This window comes from Macaca fascicularis, chromosome 9 (assembly GCF_037993035.2).
Source record: "Macaca fascicularis isolate 582-1 chromosome 9, T2T-MFA8v1.1".
NCBI lineage: Eukaryota > Metazoa > Chordata > Mammalia > Primates > Cercopithecidae > Macaca > Macaca fascicularis.
In genome coordinates, this window is record NC_088383.1 from 66,853,206 (window position 1) to 66,871,243 (window position 18,038).

General features: G+C 43.0%; 1 protein-coding gene across 10 annotated transcripts; it reads right to left on the reverse strand.

Moving 5' to 3' along the window:
- Window positions 1-11,895: 11,895 nt before the first annotated feature.
- LOC102119798 (pulmonary surfactant-associated protein A) lies at window positions 11,896-16,462 on the reverse strand. Of its 10 annotated transcripts, XM_065520829.2 has the most exons (7): window positions 16,297-16,340; window positions 15,933-15,962; window positions 15,641-15,696; window positions 15,278-15,472; window positions 14,883-15,002; window positions 14,052-14,129; window positions 11,896-13,584 (listed from the first exon to the last, which is right to left on the reverse strand). In XM_065520829.2, the coding sequence occupies exons 4-7, from the start codon at window positions 15,447-15,449 to the stop codon at window positions 13,208-13,210; spliced, it is 747 nt and encodes a 248-aa protein (XP_065376901.1). In that variant the 5' UTR covers window positions 15,450-15,472; window positions 15,641-15,696; window positions 15,933-15,962; window positions 16,297-16,340; the 3' UTR covers window positions 11,896-13,207. The 10 variants fall into 10 exon arrangements, with proteins under 10 accessions (XP_065376901.1, XP_045255934.2, XP_045255933.2 ...); XM_045399999.3 differs by lacking the exon at window positions 15,933-15,962 and having other exon boundaries at window positions 15,641-15,693; XM_045399998.3 differs by lacking the exon at window positions 15,933-15,962.
- Window positions 16,463-18,038: the final 1,576 nt, after the last annotated feature.

The following is an 18,038-nucleotide window of genomic DNA, read 5'->3' on the forward strand; positions in this document are numbered from 1 at the left end:
GGTAAATCACTTTGACCTCTATATGCCTCAATATTCTTATTTGTAAATTTGAAAGAATGATAGCAGCTATAAAATAGGGTTAATGAGGATTACATGAGTTAATACTAGTGCCCGGTCCATAGTCTGTGTAATGAGTGTATCAAGCATCAGACCAAATAGGGTATATCAGAGGAATGCAAGGATAGTTCAACATCAAAAAATAATGTAAATCACTAATTTAATAAAGAGCAGGTTTCATTAAGAGCCTAAATTTATATCTCTCAGATCTTGGAACTTGGAGTTCTTTTGTTCTCAAAACTAATATGTAGTCTCAAAACTCTTGTCATTGACAGGCATTTAGGTTGATTCCATCTCCTTGCTATTGTGAATAGTGCTGCAATGAACATTCACATGCATGTGTGTTTATGGTAGAATGATTTGTATTCCTCTGGGTATATACCCAGTAATGAGATTGCTGAGTCAAATAGTATTTTTCATTCTTTTTTTTTTTTACATTTCATAAGTATAATTCATAAATAAATACTTCATAATTTCTGGTTTGATCCCCCAGAAAGATACAATAATTCTAAATATGTATGTACTTACAAATATGGCCTCAAAACATATAAAGAAACAATTGACAGAATTATAAGAAAAAGCAGACAAATCCACAATCATGTGGAAGATTTTCATACAACTTTCTTATTAACTGATAGACCAAGCTGACACAAAAATCAGTAGATGATAAAATATTGGGAAGATACACTTAAAAACCTGAATTACTTGACATACATAGAACACTGCACCCCAAAATTCAAGGGTAGATACTATTTTTATGAAACATTAATAAAAATTGAGCATATGCTGGGATATTAAAGCAAGTTTCAACAAATTTCAAAAAACGTTCCCTTACCACAGAACAATTATTCTGTATATCAATGATAAAAGGATACTTTGAAAATCTCTATATATTTAAGAGGAAAATTAAGAAGTATGCTTCTAAATAACCTGTAGGCCAAAAAAAGCCATTCTAATAGAAATTAGAAAATACTGTAACTGAATAATCATGAATAATTAAGTATCAAAACATATAAGATCAACTAGAGCTGCACTTGGAGGAAAATTTACAACCTTTCTACATTTTAGAAAAGAAGAATACTGAAAATCATTAATCTAATACCCATTTCAAAATGTTAGAAAAATAAGGCAAGTTAAGCCCAAAGAAAACAGAAGAAAATAATGAAGAGCATGCAGCCATAAAAAATAACCAAATCACATCCTTAGCAGCAACATGGATGTAGCTGGAGGCCATTATCCTAAGCAAATTAAGACAGAGATAGAAAACCAAATACTGCATGTTCTCACCCAGAAATGGGAACTAAACACTGGATTCACATGGACAAGAAGATAGGAGCAATAAACACTGTGGATTCCAAAAGAGGGGAAGGAGGGAGGAATGCAAGGGTTGAAGAACCACCTATTGAGTATTATGTTTATTTCCTGGGTGATGGGATCACTAGGAGCCCCAACCTCAGCATCATACAATATACCTGTGTAACAAACCTGCACATGTACTTCCTGAATCTGAACTAATAATAATGAGCAGAAATTAATGAAATAAAATAAAATGCAACAGAAGGGATAAACCGACAAGTTTGTTCTTAGAAAAGACCAAAAGAATGGATACATTTTGATGAGCTTGATAAAGAGGAAAAAAGAGAAGTCACAAATAACCAATATCAGGAACGATGAGGAGTCTAACACTACATATCCTATAGACATAAAGATCATAAAATGATAATACAAATAACTTTATGCCAGTCAATTTGAAAATGTATAGGAACTGGATAAACTAGAAAAATATCAATTCCAAAACGTACACAAGAAGACGTACAAAAATCTAAGTAGTTTTCTGCATAGATTTATAAATTCAATCTATAATTATGTCTTCATCAGTGAATTTTACAAATAATTTAAGAAATTGTTCTAATCTCACAAAAAATCCTCCAGAAAATAGAAAAAAATTTTAAAATTTTTATTTTTTGAGACCAAAATGATCTCAATACAAAAATGTGACAAGGAAAATACAAAAAAGGAATATCACAGGTCAGTCTCACTCATAATGCAAAAATCCTATGATGTACATAGATAAAAATTTCCTGAGCAAATTATTTGTTTTTTTGCATATATTTCTAAATTATACTTTAAGTTCTGGGATACATGTGCAGATCGTCAGATTTGTTACATAGGTATACACGGGCCATTGTGGTTTGCTGCACCCATCAACTCATCATCTACACTAGGTATTTTTCCTGATGCTATCCCTCCCATAGCCCCCAACCCCTGACAGGTACCAGTGTGTGATGTTCCCCTCCCTTTGTCCATGTGTTCTCATTGTTCAGCTCTAACTTATGAGTGAGAACATGCATTGTTTGGTTTTCTGTTCTTGTGTTAGTTTGCTGAGAATGATGGTTTCCAGCTTCATCCATGTCCCTGTGAGGGACAGGAACTTATCCTTTTTTATGGCTGCATAGTATTACATGGTGCATATGTGCCACATTTCTAAATCCAGTCTATTATTCATGGTCATTTGGGTTGGTTCCAAGTCTTTGCTATTGTGAACAGTGCTGCAATAAACATACGTGTGCCCGTGTCTTTATAGCAGAATGATTTATGTACATTTGAGTATGTACCCAGTAACGGGATTGCTGGGTCAAATGGTATTTCTGGTTCTAGATCCTTGAGGAATCACCACACTGTCTTCCACAATGGTTGAACTGATTTACACTCCCACCAACAGTGTAAAAGTTTTCCTATTTCTCCACATCCTCTCCAGCATCTCTTGTTTTCTGACTTAATGATCACCATTCTAACTGGTGTAAGATGGTATATCATCGTGGTTTTGATATGCATTTCTCTAATGACCAGTGATGATGAGCTTTTTTTCATATGTTTTTTGGCTGCAAGAACTGCCACACTGTTTTTCACAATAGTTGAACTAATTTACACTCTAACCAACAGTGTATAAACATTTTCTTTTCTCTGCAACCTCATCAGCAATTGTTATTTTTTGACCTTTTAATAATAGCTATTCTGACTGGTGTGAGATGTCATCTCATTGTGGTTTTGATTTGTATTTTTAATAATTAGTGATATCGAGATTTTTTTCATATGCTTATTGGCTGCGTGTATGTCTTATTTTGAAAAGTGTCTGTTCATGTTCTTTGTTCAGTTTTTAATGCTTTTTTCTTGTAAATTTGCTTAAGTTTTTATAGATGCTGAAAATGGGAGAAATATTTTCTCCCATTCTGTATGTTGTTTGTTTACTCTGTTGATAGTTTCTTTTGCTGTGCAGAAGCTGTTAAGTTTAATTTGATCCCATTTGTCAATTTTTGCTTTCATTGCATTGCTTTTGTTGTGTTTGCCATGAAATCTTTGCCTGTTCCTATGTCCAGAATGGTATTGCCTAGGTTGTCTTCCAGGGTTTTCATAGTTTTGGGTTTTACATTTGAGTCTTTAATCCATCTTGAGCTGATTTTTGTATGTGGTATAAAAAAGGGGTCCAGTTTCAATCTTCTGCATATGCCAGCACCATTTATTGAATAGGAAGTCTTTTCTTCATTGCTGGTTTGTTTTTGTTTTAGTTTTGTTGAGAATCAGATGGTTGTAGTAGTGCAGCCTTATTTCTGGGCTCTCTATTCCATTCCCTTGGTCTATGGGTCTGTTTTTGTACTAGTACCATGCTGTTTTGGTTACTGCAGCCCTGTGGTATAGATTGAGGTTTGGGTAATGTGATGCCTCCAGCTTTGTTCTCTTTTTTGGTTCCATATGAATTTTAAAATAGTGTTTTACAGTTGTGTGAAGAATGTCATTGGTAGTTTGATATGAATAGCATTGAATTTGTAAAACGCTTTGGGCAGTATGGCTATTTTAATGGTATTGATTCTTTCTACTCAGAGCAGGGATGTTTTTTCATTTGTTGGTGTCATTTGTGATTTATTTGAGCAGTGTTTTGTAATTCTTATTGTAGAGATCTTTCACTTCCTTGGTTAGCTGTATTGCTAGGTATTTTATTCTTTTTGTGGCAATTGTGAACAGGATCACATTCCTGATTTGACTTTTGGCTTGTCTTTTGTTGGTGTATATAGGAATGCTAGGGATTTTTTATGTTGATTTTGTATCTTGAAATTTTGCTGAAGTTGTTTTCAGCTGAAGAAGGTTTTGGGCCAGGATTATAGGGTTTTCTAGACATAAAATTATATTACAAAGACTCAATGAAAAATTTCAATGAGTCTCTTCAAAAATTTATAGGTTCTCCTGGCCCCTATAAAAAGGGAATATAAACATATAAATGGCATAAAGAGATATACAAAATTTCTACTGTTTGTAAATAGAAACATATACTTATAAAATGTAACAGAATCAGTTATATTAGAAGTACTGGGGGGAAATGAGGTTCCAAAAAGATGGTAGGGTATAAGATCAACAAATAATATATCAAGAGTTTTTCTTACAAACCAGCAATAATTAATTTAGAATATAATAAAATGGTATAGTAACAATAGAAAATTAAACCATAAAGTAAGTAAAAATAAATCTAAAAAGAAACAAAAAGATCGCTGATTAGAAGGAGCTATGGTTCTCAGCACTCACAGAGAGGAATGAAAAGGGCGAGTGAATACAGCACCTGAAATTGAAATATCCAGATAGTCACATTGGGACTGTTCAGGGAAATAACTTGACCCACAGACAAGGAAGGAAAGCAGTGTGGGACAATGGCCCACCCAGGAGTGACACAGAGCCAAGGGAACCCCCACCCCCAGCCAAGGGAAGTGGTATGTGATTGTATGACCCCAGGAAAGCACTGTTCTCCCACAGATCTTTGTAACCCACTGATCAGGAGATCCCTTCATGAGCCCATGCCAGGTCTGACACACAGAGCTGTGTGCAGTCTTGGTAGAGCAGCTACTCTTGCACACACAGAGACCCAGGAGTTTCATATGCCATAGCCCCAGGATCTCCAAAAAATGTGTCTGCAACTCAGAGGTACAAAGGTGGGAGGTCCGCATATACCCCTAGAAAGGGGGCAAAATCCAGGGAGCCTGAGCAGCCTCATTCCATGGGCTCCACTTCCATGGTACCTGCAAGACAATGCCCACTGGCTTGGAATTCCAGACAACCACCAGTAACAGGGTGGAGCCTGCCTGAGACAGAATGGAGCCCCGGGGAAGAGGGTTGACTCAGACCTTTCAGTCTATGGGCTTTGGAGAGTCCAAACAGTCCAGACAAGAAAGAATCCCCCCAGTAGCACAATGTAGTAGCTTTGACAGATGGTGGCCAGAGTGCTTATTTTAGTGGGGGACCCGATCCATTTCTCCTCACTTGGCAGGACCTCCCAGCCAGGCCCTCCAGCCACTCCCGCTGGCACATATTATGGACAGAGATCTGATCTCTCCCTGGGACCACCTTCACTGGTGATACCTCCAGGTATGGGAAGAACTGAGGCAACTAGGGTCTGCAGCAGCCTCCTAGCAAACCACAGCAACCCTGTGGAAGTTAGGCAGACTGTTAAAAGAAATACAAACAGACAGAAAACAACAACAACAACAACAACGAAAAACAACAAAAACCCCATCCAAAGGTCAGCAACCTCAAAGATCAAACGTAGATAAGCCAACAAAGTTTAGAAAGAATCAATGCGGAAATGCTGAAAACTCAAAAAGCCAGAGTGCCCCTTTTTCTCCAAATGACTGCAACACCTCCCAGCAAGGGCTCAGAACTGGGCTCAGGCTGAGATGTCTGAAATGATAGAAGTAGGCCTCAAAAGGTGAGTAATAGCAAACTTTGCAGAGCTAAAGGAGCATGTTGCAATCCAATGCAAAGAAGCTAAGAATCTTGATAAAACCATAGGGAACTGACAGCCAAAACAGTCAATTTTGAGAGGAACATAACCAACCTGTTAGAGTTGAAAAATACACTGCAAGAACTTCACAGTGCAATTACAAGTATTAATAGCAGAATAGACCAAACAGAGGAAAGAATCTCAGAACTGGAAAACTTGCTTTCTGAATTAAGACAGGCAGACAAAAATAGAGACAAAAGAATGAAAAGAAATGAACAAAGCCTACAAGAAATATGGAATTATGTAAAGAGACTGAATCTATCACTGATTGGGGTACCTGAAAGTGATGGGGAAAATGGAACCAAGTTGGAAAATGTGCTTCAGGATATCATCCAGGAGAAATTCCCCAACCTAGCAAGACAGGCTAATATTCAAATTAAGGAAATACAGAGAACCCCAGTAAGATACTCCATGAGAAGATCATTTCCAAGATATAATAATCAGATTCTCCAAGGTCATAATGAAAGAAAAAATGTTAAGAGCAGCCTGAGAGAAAGGACAGGTCACCTGCAAAGGGAAGTCCATCAGACTAACTGTGACTCTCTTAGTGGAAACACTACAGGTCAGAAAAGATTGGGGGCCAACAGTCAACTTTCTTAAAAAAAAGAATTTCCAACCCAGAATTTCATATCTGGCCAAACTAAGCTTCATAAACGAAGGAGAAATAAAATTCTTTTCAGACAAGAAAATGCTGAGGGAATTCATCATGACCAGACCTGCTTTGCAAGAGCTCCTGAAGGAAGCACCAAATATGGAAAAGAAAACTGTTATCAGCCACTGCAAAAACACACTGAAGTACATAGAGCAGAGACACTATGAAGCAACCACATAAACAAGTCTGCAAAATAAGCAGCTAGCATCATCATGACAGAATCAGATCCACACATATCAATACTATTCTTAAATGTAAATGGAGTAAATGACCCCAATTAAAAGACACAGAATGGCAAGCTGGATAAAGAATTAAGAGCAGTCACTATGTTGTCTTCAAGAGACCCATCTCACATGCAAAGACACACATAGGCTCAAGATAAAGGGATGGAGGAAAATTAACCAAGCAAATGAAAAACAGAAAAAAGCAGGGGCTGCAATCGTAGTTTCTGACAAAACAGACTTTAAACCTGCAAAGATAAAAAAAGACAAAGAAGAGCCTTACATAGTGGTAAAGAGTTCAATTCAACAAGAAGAGATAACTATTCTAAATATATATGTGCCCAATACAGGTGCACTCAGATTCATAAAGCAAGCTCTTGGAGACATTCAAAGAAACTTAGACTCCCACACATAATAGTGGGAGACTTTAACACCCCATTAACAATATTAGATAGATCATTGAGACAAAAAATTAACAAAGATATTCAGGATCTGAACTCAGCTCTGGATGAAGTGGACCTGTAAGATGTCTACAGAACTCTCCACCCCCAACCAACAGAATATACATTCTTCTCATTGACACATCATACTCACTCTAAAATTGATCACATAATTGGAAGTAAAACACTCCTCAACAAATGAAAAAGAACTGACATAATAACAAACAATCTCTCAGACAATAATACAATCAAATTAGAACTCGAGATGAAGAAATTCACTCAAAACCACACAACTACATAGAAATTGAAAAACTTGCTCTTGTATGACTCTTGGATAAATAATGAAATTAAGGCAGACATCAAGAACTTCTTTGAAACTAATGAAAACAAAGATACAATGTACCAGAATCCCTGGGACACAGCTAAAGCAGTGATAAGAGGGAAATTTATAGCATTAAATGCCCACATTAAAAAACTAGAAAGTTAACAACCTAACATCACAACTAAAAGAACTAGAGAACTAAGAGCAAATAAACCCCAAAGCTAGCAGAAGACAAGAAATGACCAAGATCAGAGCAGAACCGAAGGACATAGAGACACGAAAAACCTTAAAAATATAAACAAATCCAGGAGGTGGATTTTTGAAAAAATTTATAAAATAGATAGATCACTAGCTAGACTGATAAAGAAGAAAAGAGAAGATTCAAATAGACAAAATCAGAAATGATAAGGGGGATATCACCACTGACCCCACAGAAATACAACCAACCATCAGAGATCTATGCACCTCTATGCATATAAACTAGAAAATCTAGAAGAAATGGATAAATACGTCCTGAACATATATGCCCTCCCAAGAGTGAACTAGGAAGAAAGGGAATCCCTGAATAGACCAATAATGAGTTCTGAAGTTGAGGCAGTAATAAATAGCCTGCCAACCAAAAAAATCCCAGGACCAGATGGAGTCACAGCTTAATTCTACCAGAAGTACAAAGAAGAGCTGGTACCATTCCTACTGAAACTCTTCCAAAAAATTGAAAGAAGGAACTCTTCTCTAACTCATTCTGTGAGGCCAGCATCATTTTGATACCAAAACCTGGCAGAGATACAACAAAAAAGAAAACTTCAGACCAATATTCTTGATGAACACTGATGCAAAAGTCCTTTACAAAATGCTGGCAAACTGAATCAAGCAACACATCAAAAAGCTTATCCACCACAATCAAGTAAACTTCATCCCTAGGATGCAAGGTTGGTTCCACATACGCAAATCAATAAAAGTGATTCATCACATAAACAAAACTGAAGACAAAAACCACATGATTATCTCAATAGATGCAAAAAAAGCCTTTGATAAAATTAAACATCCCTTTATGTTAAAAACTCTCAGGAAACTAGGTATTGAAGGAACATACCTCAATATAATAAGAGCCATATATGACAAGCCCACAGCCAATATTATACTGGATGGGCAAAAGCTGGAAGCACTCCCCTTGAAAACCAGCAAAGACGAAGATGCCCTTTCTCACCACCCCTATTTGTGTATTGGAAGTTCTGGCAGGGCAATCAGGAAAGATAAATAAATAAAGAATATTCAAATAGGAAGAAAGGAAGTCAAACTATCTTTGTTTGCAGATGACATGATCCTGTATCTAGAAAACCCCATGGTCTCAGCCCAAAAACTTCTTGAGCTGATAAGCAACTTCAGCAAAGACTCAGGATACAAAATCAATGTGCAAAAATCAGTAGCATTCCTATACACCAATGACAGGCAAGCTAAGAGCCAAATCATGAATGAACTGCCATTCACAATTGCCACAAAAAGAATAAAATACTTAGAATACAGCTGACAAGGGAAGTGAAGAATCTCTTCAAGGAGAACAACAAACCACTGCTCAAAGAAATAAGAGATGACACAAACAAATGGAAAAACATTCCATGCTGATGGATAGAAAGAATCAATATCATGAAAATGGTCATACTGCCCAAAGCAATTTATAGGTTCAATGCTATTCCCATTAAACTACCATTGACAAGCTTCACAAAATTAGAGAAAACTATTTTAAAACTCATATGGAACCAAGAAAGAGCATGAATAGCTAAGACAATCCTAAACAAAAAGAACAAAGCTGGAGGCATCATGCTACCTGACTTCAAACTATACTACAAGGCTATAGTAACCAAAACAGCGTGGTATCAGTACAAGACCAGACACATAGACCAATGGAACAAAATAGAGAACCCAGGAGTAAGACCACACACCTACAACTATCTGATCTTTGACAAACCTGATAAAAACAAGCAATGGGGAAAGGATTTCCTATTAATAAATGGTGCTGGGATAACTGGCCAGCCATATGCAGAAAATTGAAACTGGACCCCTTCCTTATGCCACATACAAAAATCAACTCAAGATGGGTTAAAGACTTAAATGTAAAACCCAAAACTATAAAAACTCTAGAAGAAAACCTAGGTAAAACCATTCAAGACATAGGCATGGGGAAATATTTCATGATGAACACGCCAAAAGCAATTGTGGTAAAAGCAAAAACTGACAAATAGGATCTAATTCAGCTAAAGAGCACAGCAAAAGAAACTATCGACAGAGTAAACAGGCAACTACAGAATGAGAGAAAATTTTTGCAAGCTATACATCTGGCAAAGGTCTAGTATCCAGCATCTACAAGGAACTAAAACAAATTTACAAGGAAAGAAACACATTAGAAAGTGGGCAAATGACATGAACAGACACTCCTCAAAAGAAGACATACATGTGTCCAACAATCATATAAAAAAAGCTCAACATCACTGATCATTGAAGAAATGCAAATCAAAACCACAATGAGCTACCATCTCACACTAGTCAGAATAGCTATTATTAAAAAGTAAAAAAATAACAGGTGTTGGTGAGATTGAAGAGAAAAGGGAATGCTTATACACTGTTGGGTAAAGTGTAAATTAGTTGACCCATTGTGAAAAATAGTGTGGCAATTCCTTAAAGAGCTAAAAATAGAACTACCATCTGACCCTGCAATCTCATAACTGGGTATATACCCAAAGGAATATAAATCATTCTACCATAAAGACACATGCATGCAAATGTTCATTGCAGCACTGCTCACAATAGCAAAGCCATGGAATCAACCTAAATGCCCATCAATGATAGATGTGGTACATATGCATTCTGGAATACCATGCAGCCATAAAAAGGAACAAGATGATGTCCTTTTGCAGGGACATAGATGGAGTTGGAAGCCATTATCCTCAGCAAACTAACACAGGAACAGAAAACTAAATACTTCGTGTTCTCACTTAAAAGTGGGAGCTGAATGATGAGAACACATGGACACATGGGGGAGAACAACACACACTGGGGCCTGTTGGAGGTGGGGAGTGGGAGGTGGGAAAGTCTCAGGAAGAACAGCTAGCGGATGCTGGGCTAGGTGATGAGATGATCTGTGCAGGTAATCACGATGGCACACGTTTAACTGTGTAACAAATCTGCACATCCTGCATATGTACCCCTGAACTTAAAATAAAAGTTGGAAATTAAAAAAAAAGAAATGAGAAGATACCAATTTTCAGAGGCCTAAAGTATTTATCTATAAAATTGGGAATACAGACTGTCCTGAATTTGCAATTGCTCGACTTAAAATTTTTCCACTTTACAATGACTTCAAAGCAATGCAAATCCAGTAGAAGCCATACATAAAGTACACATATAACTGAATTATTCATTCAGTTTCAGTCCAGCATTCCATAAATTTCATGAGACAGTCAACACCTCATTATAAAATAGGCATTGTGTTAGATGATTTTGCCCCATAGCATGCTAACATAAGTTTTCTGGGCATGTTTTAGTTACTCCAGGCTCAGCTATGATGTTTGGTAGGTAAGGTGCATTAAATGCATTTTCCACTTAATATATTTTCATCCTGCAAAGTGTTTATTGGGATGTCACCCCATCGTAAGTCGAGATACATCTGTACATGCTTCTACTTGTTTTTTTTCTTAATTTTGAAGAAGCCTCAACAATTTGTGTGCTGGGTCTTAGGCACATGTGGAATGGTGACCAGAATAAAAATTATCACTCATGAAAGACTGACAAATTGTTCCCCTCATTTTCATTGGTTTTCTGAGAGTTAATCCAGAGCTTCCTTCCACCAAAGAACAGTAATACATGCACTGAGGAAGAGTGTTCACAGGTGTTACCGGGGGAGAAGAGAGAGGTGGGACATATATGTAGCTGCCTCCTCAAGCAATTGGAGACATTGTCGCATTCCTGTGTAGCCCTGGGTCATGGGACAGTGGTCCCATTCCATGCAGACCTGAGACTAGGGTGGCTCAGTGAGGCCTGGGACTGAGCCCTGAGTGCCACCATCACTGCTGGGCTGCAGAAATCATTCAGGTGACTGAGTAGGGGACAGAAGACATGGAGTCCCCACCCACAAATGGACCATGTGGATTCATGATGCCCATGTGTTCTTCTGAATGGTGTCTGTAGCTCCCCATCCCCCTGCAGCATCACAGGGAGGAGAGAAGGTCGCCCCTCCCACCAAACAAAGCACATCCTGAGATTGAATTTTCCAATCTTGAGGAAAGTGGGAGCTCAGAGCCAGAGTTCATTTGACTCACAAAAACACAGAAATGTGATGTTTCTTGGAACCAAAGCTATGGAAACTCATGTGAACACATTCATGATTTATTATGCTTAAATCATCTTTATTCAGCTCAGGAGTGGGGTGGCTGGGAGCATAAGCTTCAGGTACAGGAAGATGGGTTTGGATCCAGCCTCTGCCACTTGCTCTTTGGAATAATACTCAAAACATTTAACTCCTCCAAGCTTCAGTGTCCTTATAGAAAATGGGTAAACAATACTGGTCCCGTGACATTGTGTGAAGATTGAATAGGACATAATAAGCTGTATTAGAAGTGCTTGTCAAGGTGATTGGAAAATGATAGCTGCTCGGTCAATAGCCTCTGTGTGTAGTAACAGTTCTGGTAGTAACTTTGGTAGCCGGGGGGATGGTAATAACTGTGATGGCAACAAGATTCTTATTCCCATTTCACAGAGAAGACACAGGCTCAGGGAAAAAAAAATCTTCAACTGTCACTGGGTAACTAGCCCACTCCACGACACATCCTAAGACCTGGCACACGATAATTTTAATGAAATATCTGGGTGAATGGATTAATGAAAGGAGAAAGCAGAGCCTGGGGTGTGGGGGTGGTGTGAATGCCCACTGAAGTCTGAAGTTGGGTGCAGATTTGTTCATCAGTTGAAAGCTAATCTGGTCACATCTGGAGGTGGCTCTAGGTCACCCTATAGGTCTAGACAGGCTGTCTTCAGGTCAGGGGGCTGAGTTGCCATCCAAAGACTCAAAGGAGTGAATCGTACACATCAGTCATGGGGTTGGCCTGGCCACCACCCTTCTGGAACACCACCTGGCCTTCTGACCTCATGGAGAGCCTGACCAGGCCTGCCCTGGAGACCTCAGAGTGCCAGAGAATCTCCACTGCGGCCTTGGCTCTGCACAGTCAGGGCTTCCCTGAAGTCTGCTCTCTCTGTCATTATGCTTGGCCAGGACTGCTCATCCTGATGGCACTGGGCAGGAAGTGGGCTGCAGAGGGAGAGCAGAGGGGACCAGGAGGCAGGCACTCTGTGTGACATCGGAGGGTCCTTCTAGCCCAAGACCTCACTGCTGCCATCTGTAAGTGAAGGAACCGGACCAGAAGGGGAATAAGGAGGGCTCCATCTCATGCCGAAGGCCAGGGCTAGGAGTGGCTGCCTGGGGTGCAGTGCTGGGAGGGTTTGCAAGGGAAGCGTCAAGGCTGGCCAGGGAAGAGTCAGGGCCCATCAGGGGAATGAAATGGTTAAGGATGCCTTCAGCTCTAATAGCCACAAGTGAATTCTATTGAAAGCGAGTTCCAGCATCTCACAGACCAAGTGGAGCCTCGGGATGGAGGCTGAAGGCCAGACAGGATCCTCCCTGTCCCGTGGCATAAATGCCTCTCAGAACTCACAGATGGTCAGTCGGTTGTACAGGCAGTTCCTGTCATTCCACCGCCCGTCTGTGTACATCTCCACACACTGCTCGGTTCCCCGACCCGCGGGCTCCCCTGGGTACCAGTTGGTGTAGTTTACAGGGGTCCCATCTGAGTAGCGGAAGTCTCCAGGGCTTGGTCCTTCAGTCAGGCCCACATAGGCATACGTGTTGTACTTCTTCACGAAGCTCGCAATGGCTTCGTTTTCCTCTGGACTCCTTGGGACAGCAATGTGGCCGCCTGCTCTGGCGCATGCCTCCTGAATGGCATCAAAAGTGGCAGACTGCCCATTGGTGGAGAAGACCTTCCCTCCTATTGCCAGTATGGACTCCTGTAGACTGAGGGCTGGGAGCAGAGGAGACTGGGTCAGGCCATTGACTGCTTTGTCTCTAAGCCACCTCCCTTACCTGGGCTTTCTGCTACTGGACTCTCCCCAGTCTCTCCATCTCTGCCTCTCTCTGTGTCTTCTCTTCCTCTTCCAATTGCAGTTTTCTAAATTCTCTTCTAGGCTTTCATCCATTTATTCACTCATCTAACAATTACTCATTGCCAGAAATGGTGCCATTTCCTGGGATTCAGTGGAAAGCAAGACGGGTGGAGAACTTGCTTTCCTATGAAATGGGGAGTGAAGTGTGTCGGGTTCTGTCTCCTCTGGGCCATTCAAAGACATCAGAAAAGCAAGCATCATTCCTTTCCCCAAGACCTGACATGTGCGAGCCTGTTTGTCATCTCTATGTTCTAGAAGCTGCTGCTGAGAATGAGGAGAATTTGTGGGAAACTCCTACCCTGTGAGGCCCAGGGGGTCCCCTTACCTCCCCTTGTCTGCAAGATTTGATGTCTGAAGTCGTGGAGTGTGGCTTGGAGCTCCTCATCTAGATGAGCTGGAAGCCCTGCGGAGAGCGCCCCACACAGAAGGAGGGGCAGGCCGGTGAAGACCCCCACTTGCTGCCACGCAGGCATTTTGCCATCTGCAATCCTGGAACTCTGCCCTTTCATTGCTGCTAGGCATCGCCCGGGCCCCAGGCTCAGAGGGTCCACAAGACTCCAGTGTGTCTCCACACCCCCGGTCCCCTATTCTTTAGCGAAGCATTGCCCCTGCTGAGACCCCCACCCCTTGTCCTCTTTCCTGCTCTGTCCCTCGAGTGGCTCTGTCTGCCCGCCTCTGTGGGGCAAGTCCCTCTCCCGCACCCTCCACCAAGGGCAAGCATGATGCTCTCTGCGCTGCCCTGATGGCCTTGCTTACCACTCTGAGCTTCAAATTCCCATCTGCCTGTGGGCTCCTGATCACACCATCTGCCTGGATGTCTGGTCCACATTCACCCTTCAGACCGCCCCCAGCGCTGCATCCCAGGACGCGCCTCCCCCGCCTCCCAGCGCTGTCCCTTGTCCCACACCTGACTCCGTGTCTCCCCATCGGCGGTCACGAGGCATGGAGGACTTCCCACACCTGCCCTTCCCTGAATTGTGACCACACTCCCCAGACACTTTGGCTTTTTCCCTCAAGTTCACATTCTCTTACTTAGGTTGAGCCAAATGCCCTTGGGGAACCTGCAGGGTTTGTCTGATCCCCATCAGCCCTGTGTAATGGACTTCAGGGTTGCTGTGCCCGTGTTCCCACTGCCCACCTGCCCCACCCTGCTCACCTGGAGGGCCCCTCTCGCCAGGCTCTCCCTTCTCTCCACACTCTCCAGGGATACCAGGGGCTCCAGGCAGCCCATCATTCCCAGGAAAACATGGCATATCTCCAGGCGGACCCATGGGGCCTGCAGAGAAACAGGACATGGATGTGTGGGATCCGTCACCCACAACTGATTGGAGCTAGTGAGACTCGACCCTCATTATCAATGGGGCTGTCCCAGTTATCACTCCATGGGCACTATGAGGACAGACTCTCCAGGATGTGCCATCCTAAGGGCCCCAGGAGCCCATCAGGTCCCACCCAGCTCACTATGGCCCACAGCCTAGGGATCTAGACAGACGGGCCTTCTGTAAAGGGGTCTGTGTCCCTCAGCAGAGGGTGGGGTCTCCAGCACAGTACCTGGAGGGCCAGGGTCTCCTTTGACACCATCTCTCCCATCCCTGCCTGGCAGGCCATGGGATCCAGGAGTGCCGGGGATACCAGGGCTTCCAACACAAATGTCCTTCACTTCGCACGCAGCGCCAGAGGCTGCCATCAAGGTGAGAGTGAGGGCCAGAGGGCACAGCCACATGGCTCCGGCTCCAGCTGCTGCTCCTGCAGGAGGGATGGCCGTGAGCCCATCTGCCGCCTCTGCCAACATCTCCCCCACTGTGCTCTGTCAGGACTCAGGAAGCTGGGCAGAGCCCGAGAGGCAGGGCAGGCGAGACCAGAGTGCTGGGAAGACCCGAAGCACCCAGGAAAATTCCCAGCATCATCTGGCACCTGGCGCGGTCTCCCGCTTCAGGCCTCTGGCTGGAGGTTGTGGGGTCTCCAGGCTGCTGAGGAGGAGGAAGAGTAAGGAGCTCTGGGGAGCCCGGGGACCTGGGCTCCACTGTAGTCTCCTTTCTGTCAGTGCCTCACTGTTACCCTGGGAAACTGGCTTCACCTCTCTGACTTCAGCCGAATCTTCCATGCTCTGCAGAAAAGCTGCCCTGTGCCTCCCAGTCTATTAGGAGCAAGGATGAGGTCACTCACTCACTGACTCACTCCATCTGTCCCTCATATGCTCAGTTACCTTCTTTTCAGGCTCTAAGAAATCAGCAACCTGAGAATGAAAAGAGATGAATGGGGCCTGCAGCCTGGCCCCCTTCAAGGTGGTCATGATGGAGTCCCCTTTCTTTTTGGGGTCTGTTCTCTCACTGCCCCTCCTGTAGACCCTGCTGAACCCTGTAGGGATGGATCTGGCCAAAGAAGATAACAAACATGAGGATCTTTGCAGGTCACTTATGCTGACTGTGCTGTGAAACACCTCCCAGTAGGGGATGGGGAGTCACTCTTCTTCCCAGCCTGGGCCTTGGTCAGGCCTGTGGCTGCTGGCTGGTCCTCTCTGCCTGTGATCCTCAAGCTGGAGAACACCCAGGGGATGGGGCTAAACTCACCCACACACAGAGCCTCCAGCTCCTTGGGTCTCTGCCTCCAAGTCAGAAGGCAAGGTAGACAGCAGCGTTTATAGGTGTGGGGGCTGCCAGGCTTCCTCCCATCCCTGAGAGCCCTACCACAAAACCTGTGCTCCAGGCAGGAAATGGGCATGGTGTTTACACAGCACATTTCCCCAAGAGCACTCAGGCTAGAGGATCTCCAAGGACCCTTGAGGGGAGCACAGAACCTGCCAAGAGGAACTCCAGGTCTGTAAGAAGAGAAATCCTCCCGTGGCTGAGGTCACCCACCCTGTCCCTAGCAAGCTCCTTAGCAGTGAAAGCTGAGAGCCCTTACACAGGCACTAAGGAAGCCCCATTGGGTTCCTGGTTTAGATTCAGACAATGAAGAAGTCACTGTTCCAGCTGAGCATGGTCAGGTTGATTCAGGCCAACCTGTCTGCCCTGTGACTTGGCTCAGCCCTGAGCCCCAAGCTCCCCTAGCCCATGTCCCTGGAGCTTGTAGCTGAATTGGTGGGCACATGGGCAGAATGACAGGCAAACATGCTTCAAGTTCTGCTTCCCTCTGCTCTGGCGGGTTCAGCTAGAGGAATCAGGGCAGCACCTGGAAAGTCATGGGAGATCTGCAGTTTCTGTCTTTCCGTCTTTGGCAGAACTATCTTTGGGTGATGTCTGGCAACCTGCAATGGTGATTATGCTAAGTGTCCCAGTGATATATGAAGTCCTAGTCCTGGTTCAAGCATCTGGATTAGGAGGGAATCTCCTACTGTGGAAGTGGTGACAATGGGAACCAAGACAGGAAAACCTCTCCTGGTTTATTTGGAATTGGTTTGATGAATCTCAAACCCTTGAGGAGTCTGGAGCTCTTCCGGGCAGCAGGAGATCAGCCAATGGACCCTACTCCTGGGAGCGGGAAGCTGGCCAGTGCAATTTGCAGCATGGACTCTTTCTGCTGCCCCAGTGCTGCCTGCTACAAAGTGAGATGAGTGCTGGGCCAGGTGTGGGATGGGGGAGCCAGGACAGAGCAGGGCAGGGGCAGATGGGGATCAGCTCTAGCAACTCGGCTGTGGGCGGGGGCAGGGCTGTTTTGCAGGTGATGAGCAGGAACAGAGGCCAACTCGGATGTGCAGGGCCTTGTGGTTGGCAGGGCAGGGCGTGGCTTTAGGGAAAAGGCACACCTGAGTTTTGACCCAGCGCTGTCACTTTTTACCCATGTGGACTCGGTCAGGTTATGTAACATTTTGAGGCTCAGTTTCCTTTTTGTTTTTATTATCTTGAAACATCAAATTTACAGAATTGCAGGCATGGTACAAATATTTTTTCCTGAACCTATGAGAGGAGATTGTCAACATGAAACCCCAACACCCCAATACTTTAATGTGTTTCTCGCGCAAAGACATTTTCGCATTATAACCATAATCAAGAAATTAACACTGATACAATAACTCCACATAGTCTTCAGGCCCTATGCAAAATGTACCCAACACCCCAATAGTGTCCTTTATAGCAAAGGATCCATTTGTGAGCCATGTGCCGTATTCCTTTGTCACGCTTCTCCAGTGTCCTGAAACCCACAAAGTCCCTCTGTCTTCCCTTCACCTTCATGACCTGAACACAGTGTGAAGATCACAGGGGACTGACTGTGTAGAATGCCCCTCACTTTGTTTATTTTTTGGTTTGTTGCTGTTGTTCTTTTTTTTTTGATGTATTGGCTCACAATTAGATTCAGGTTCTGTAACTTTGGC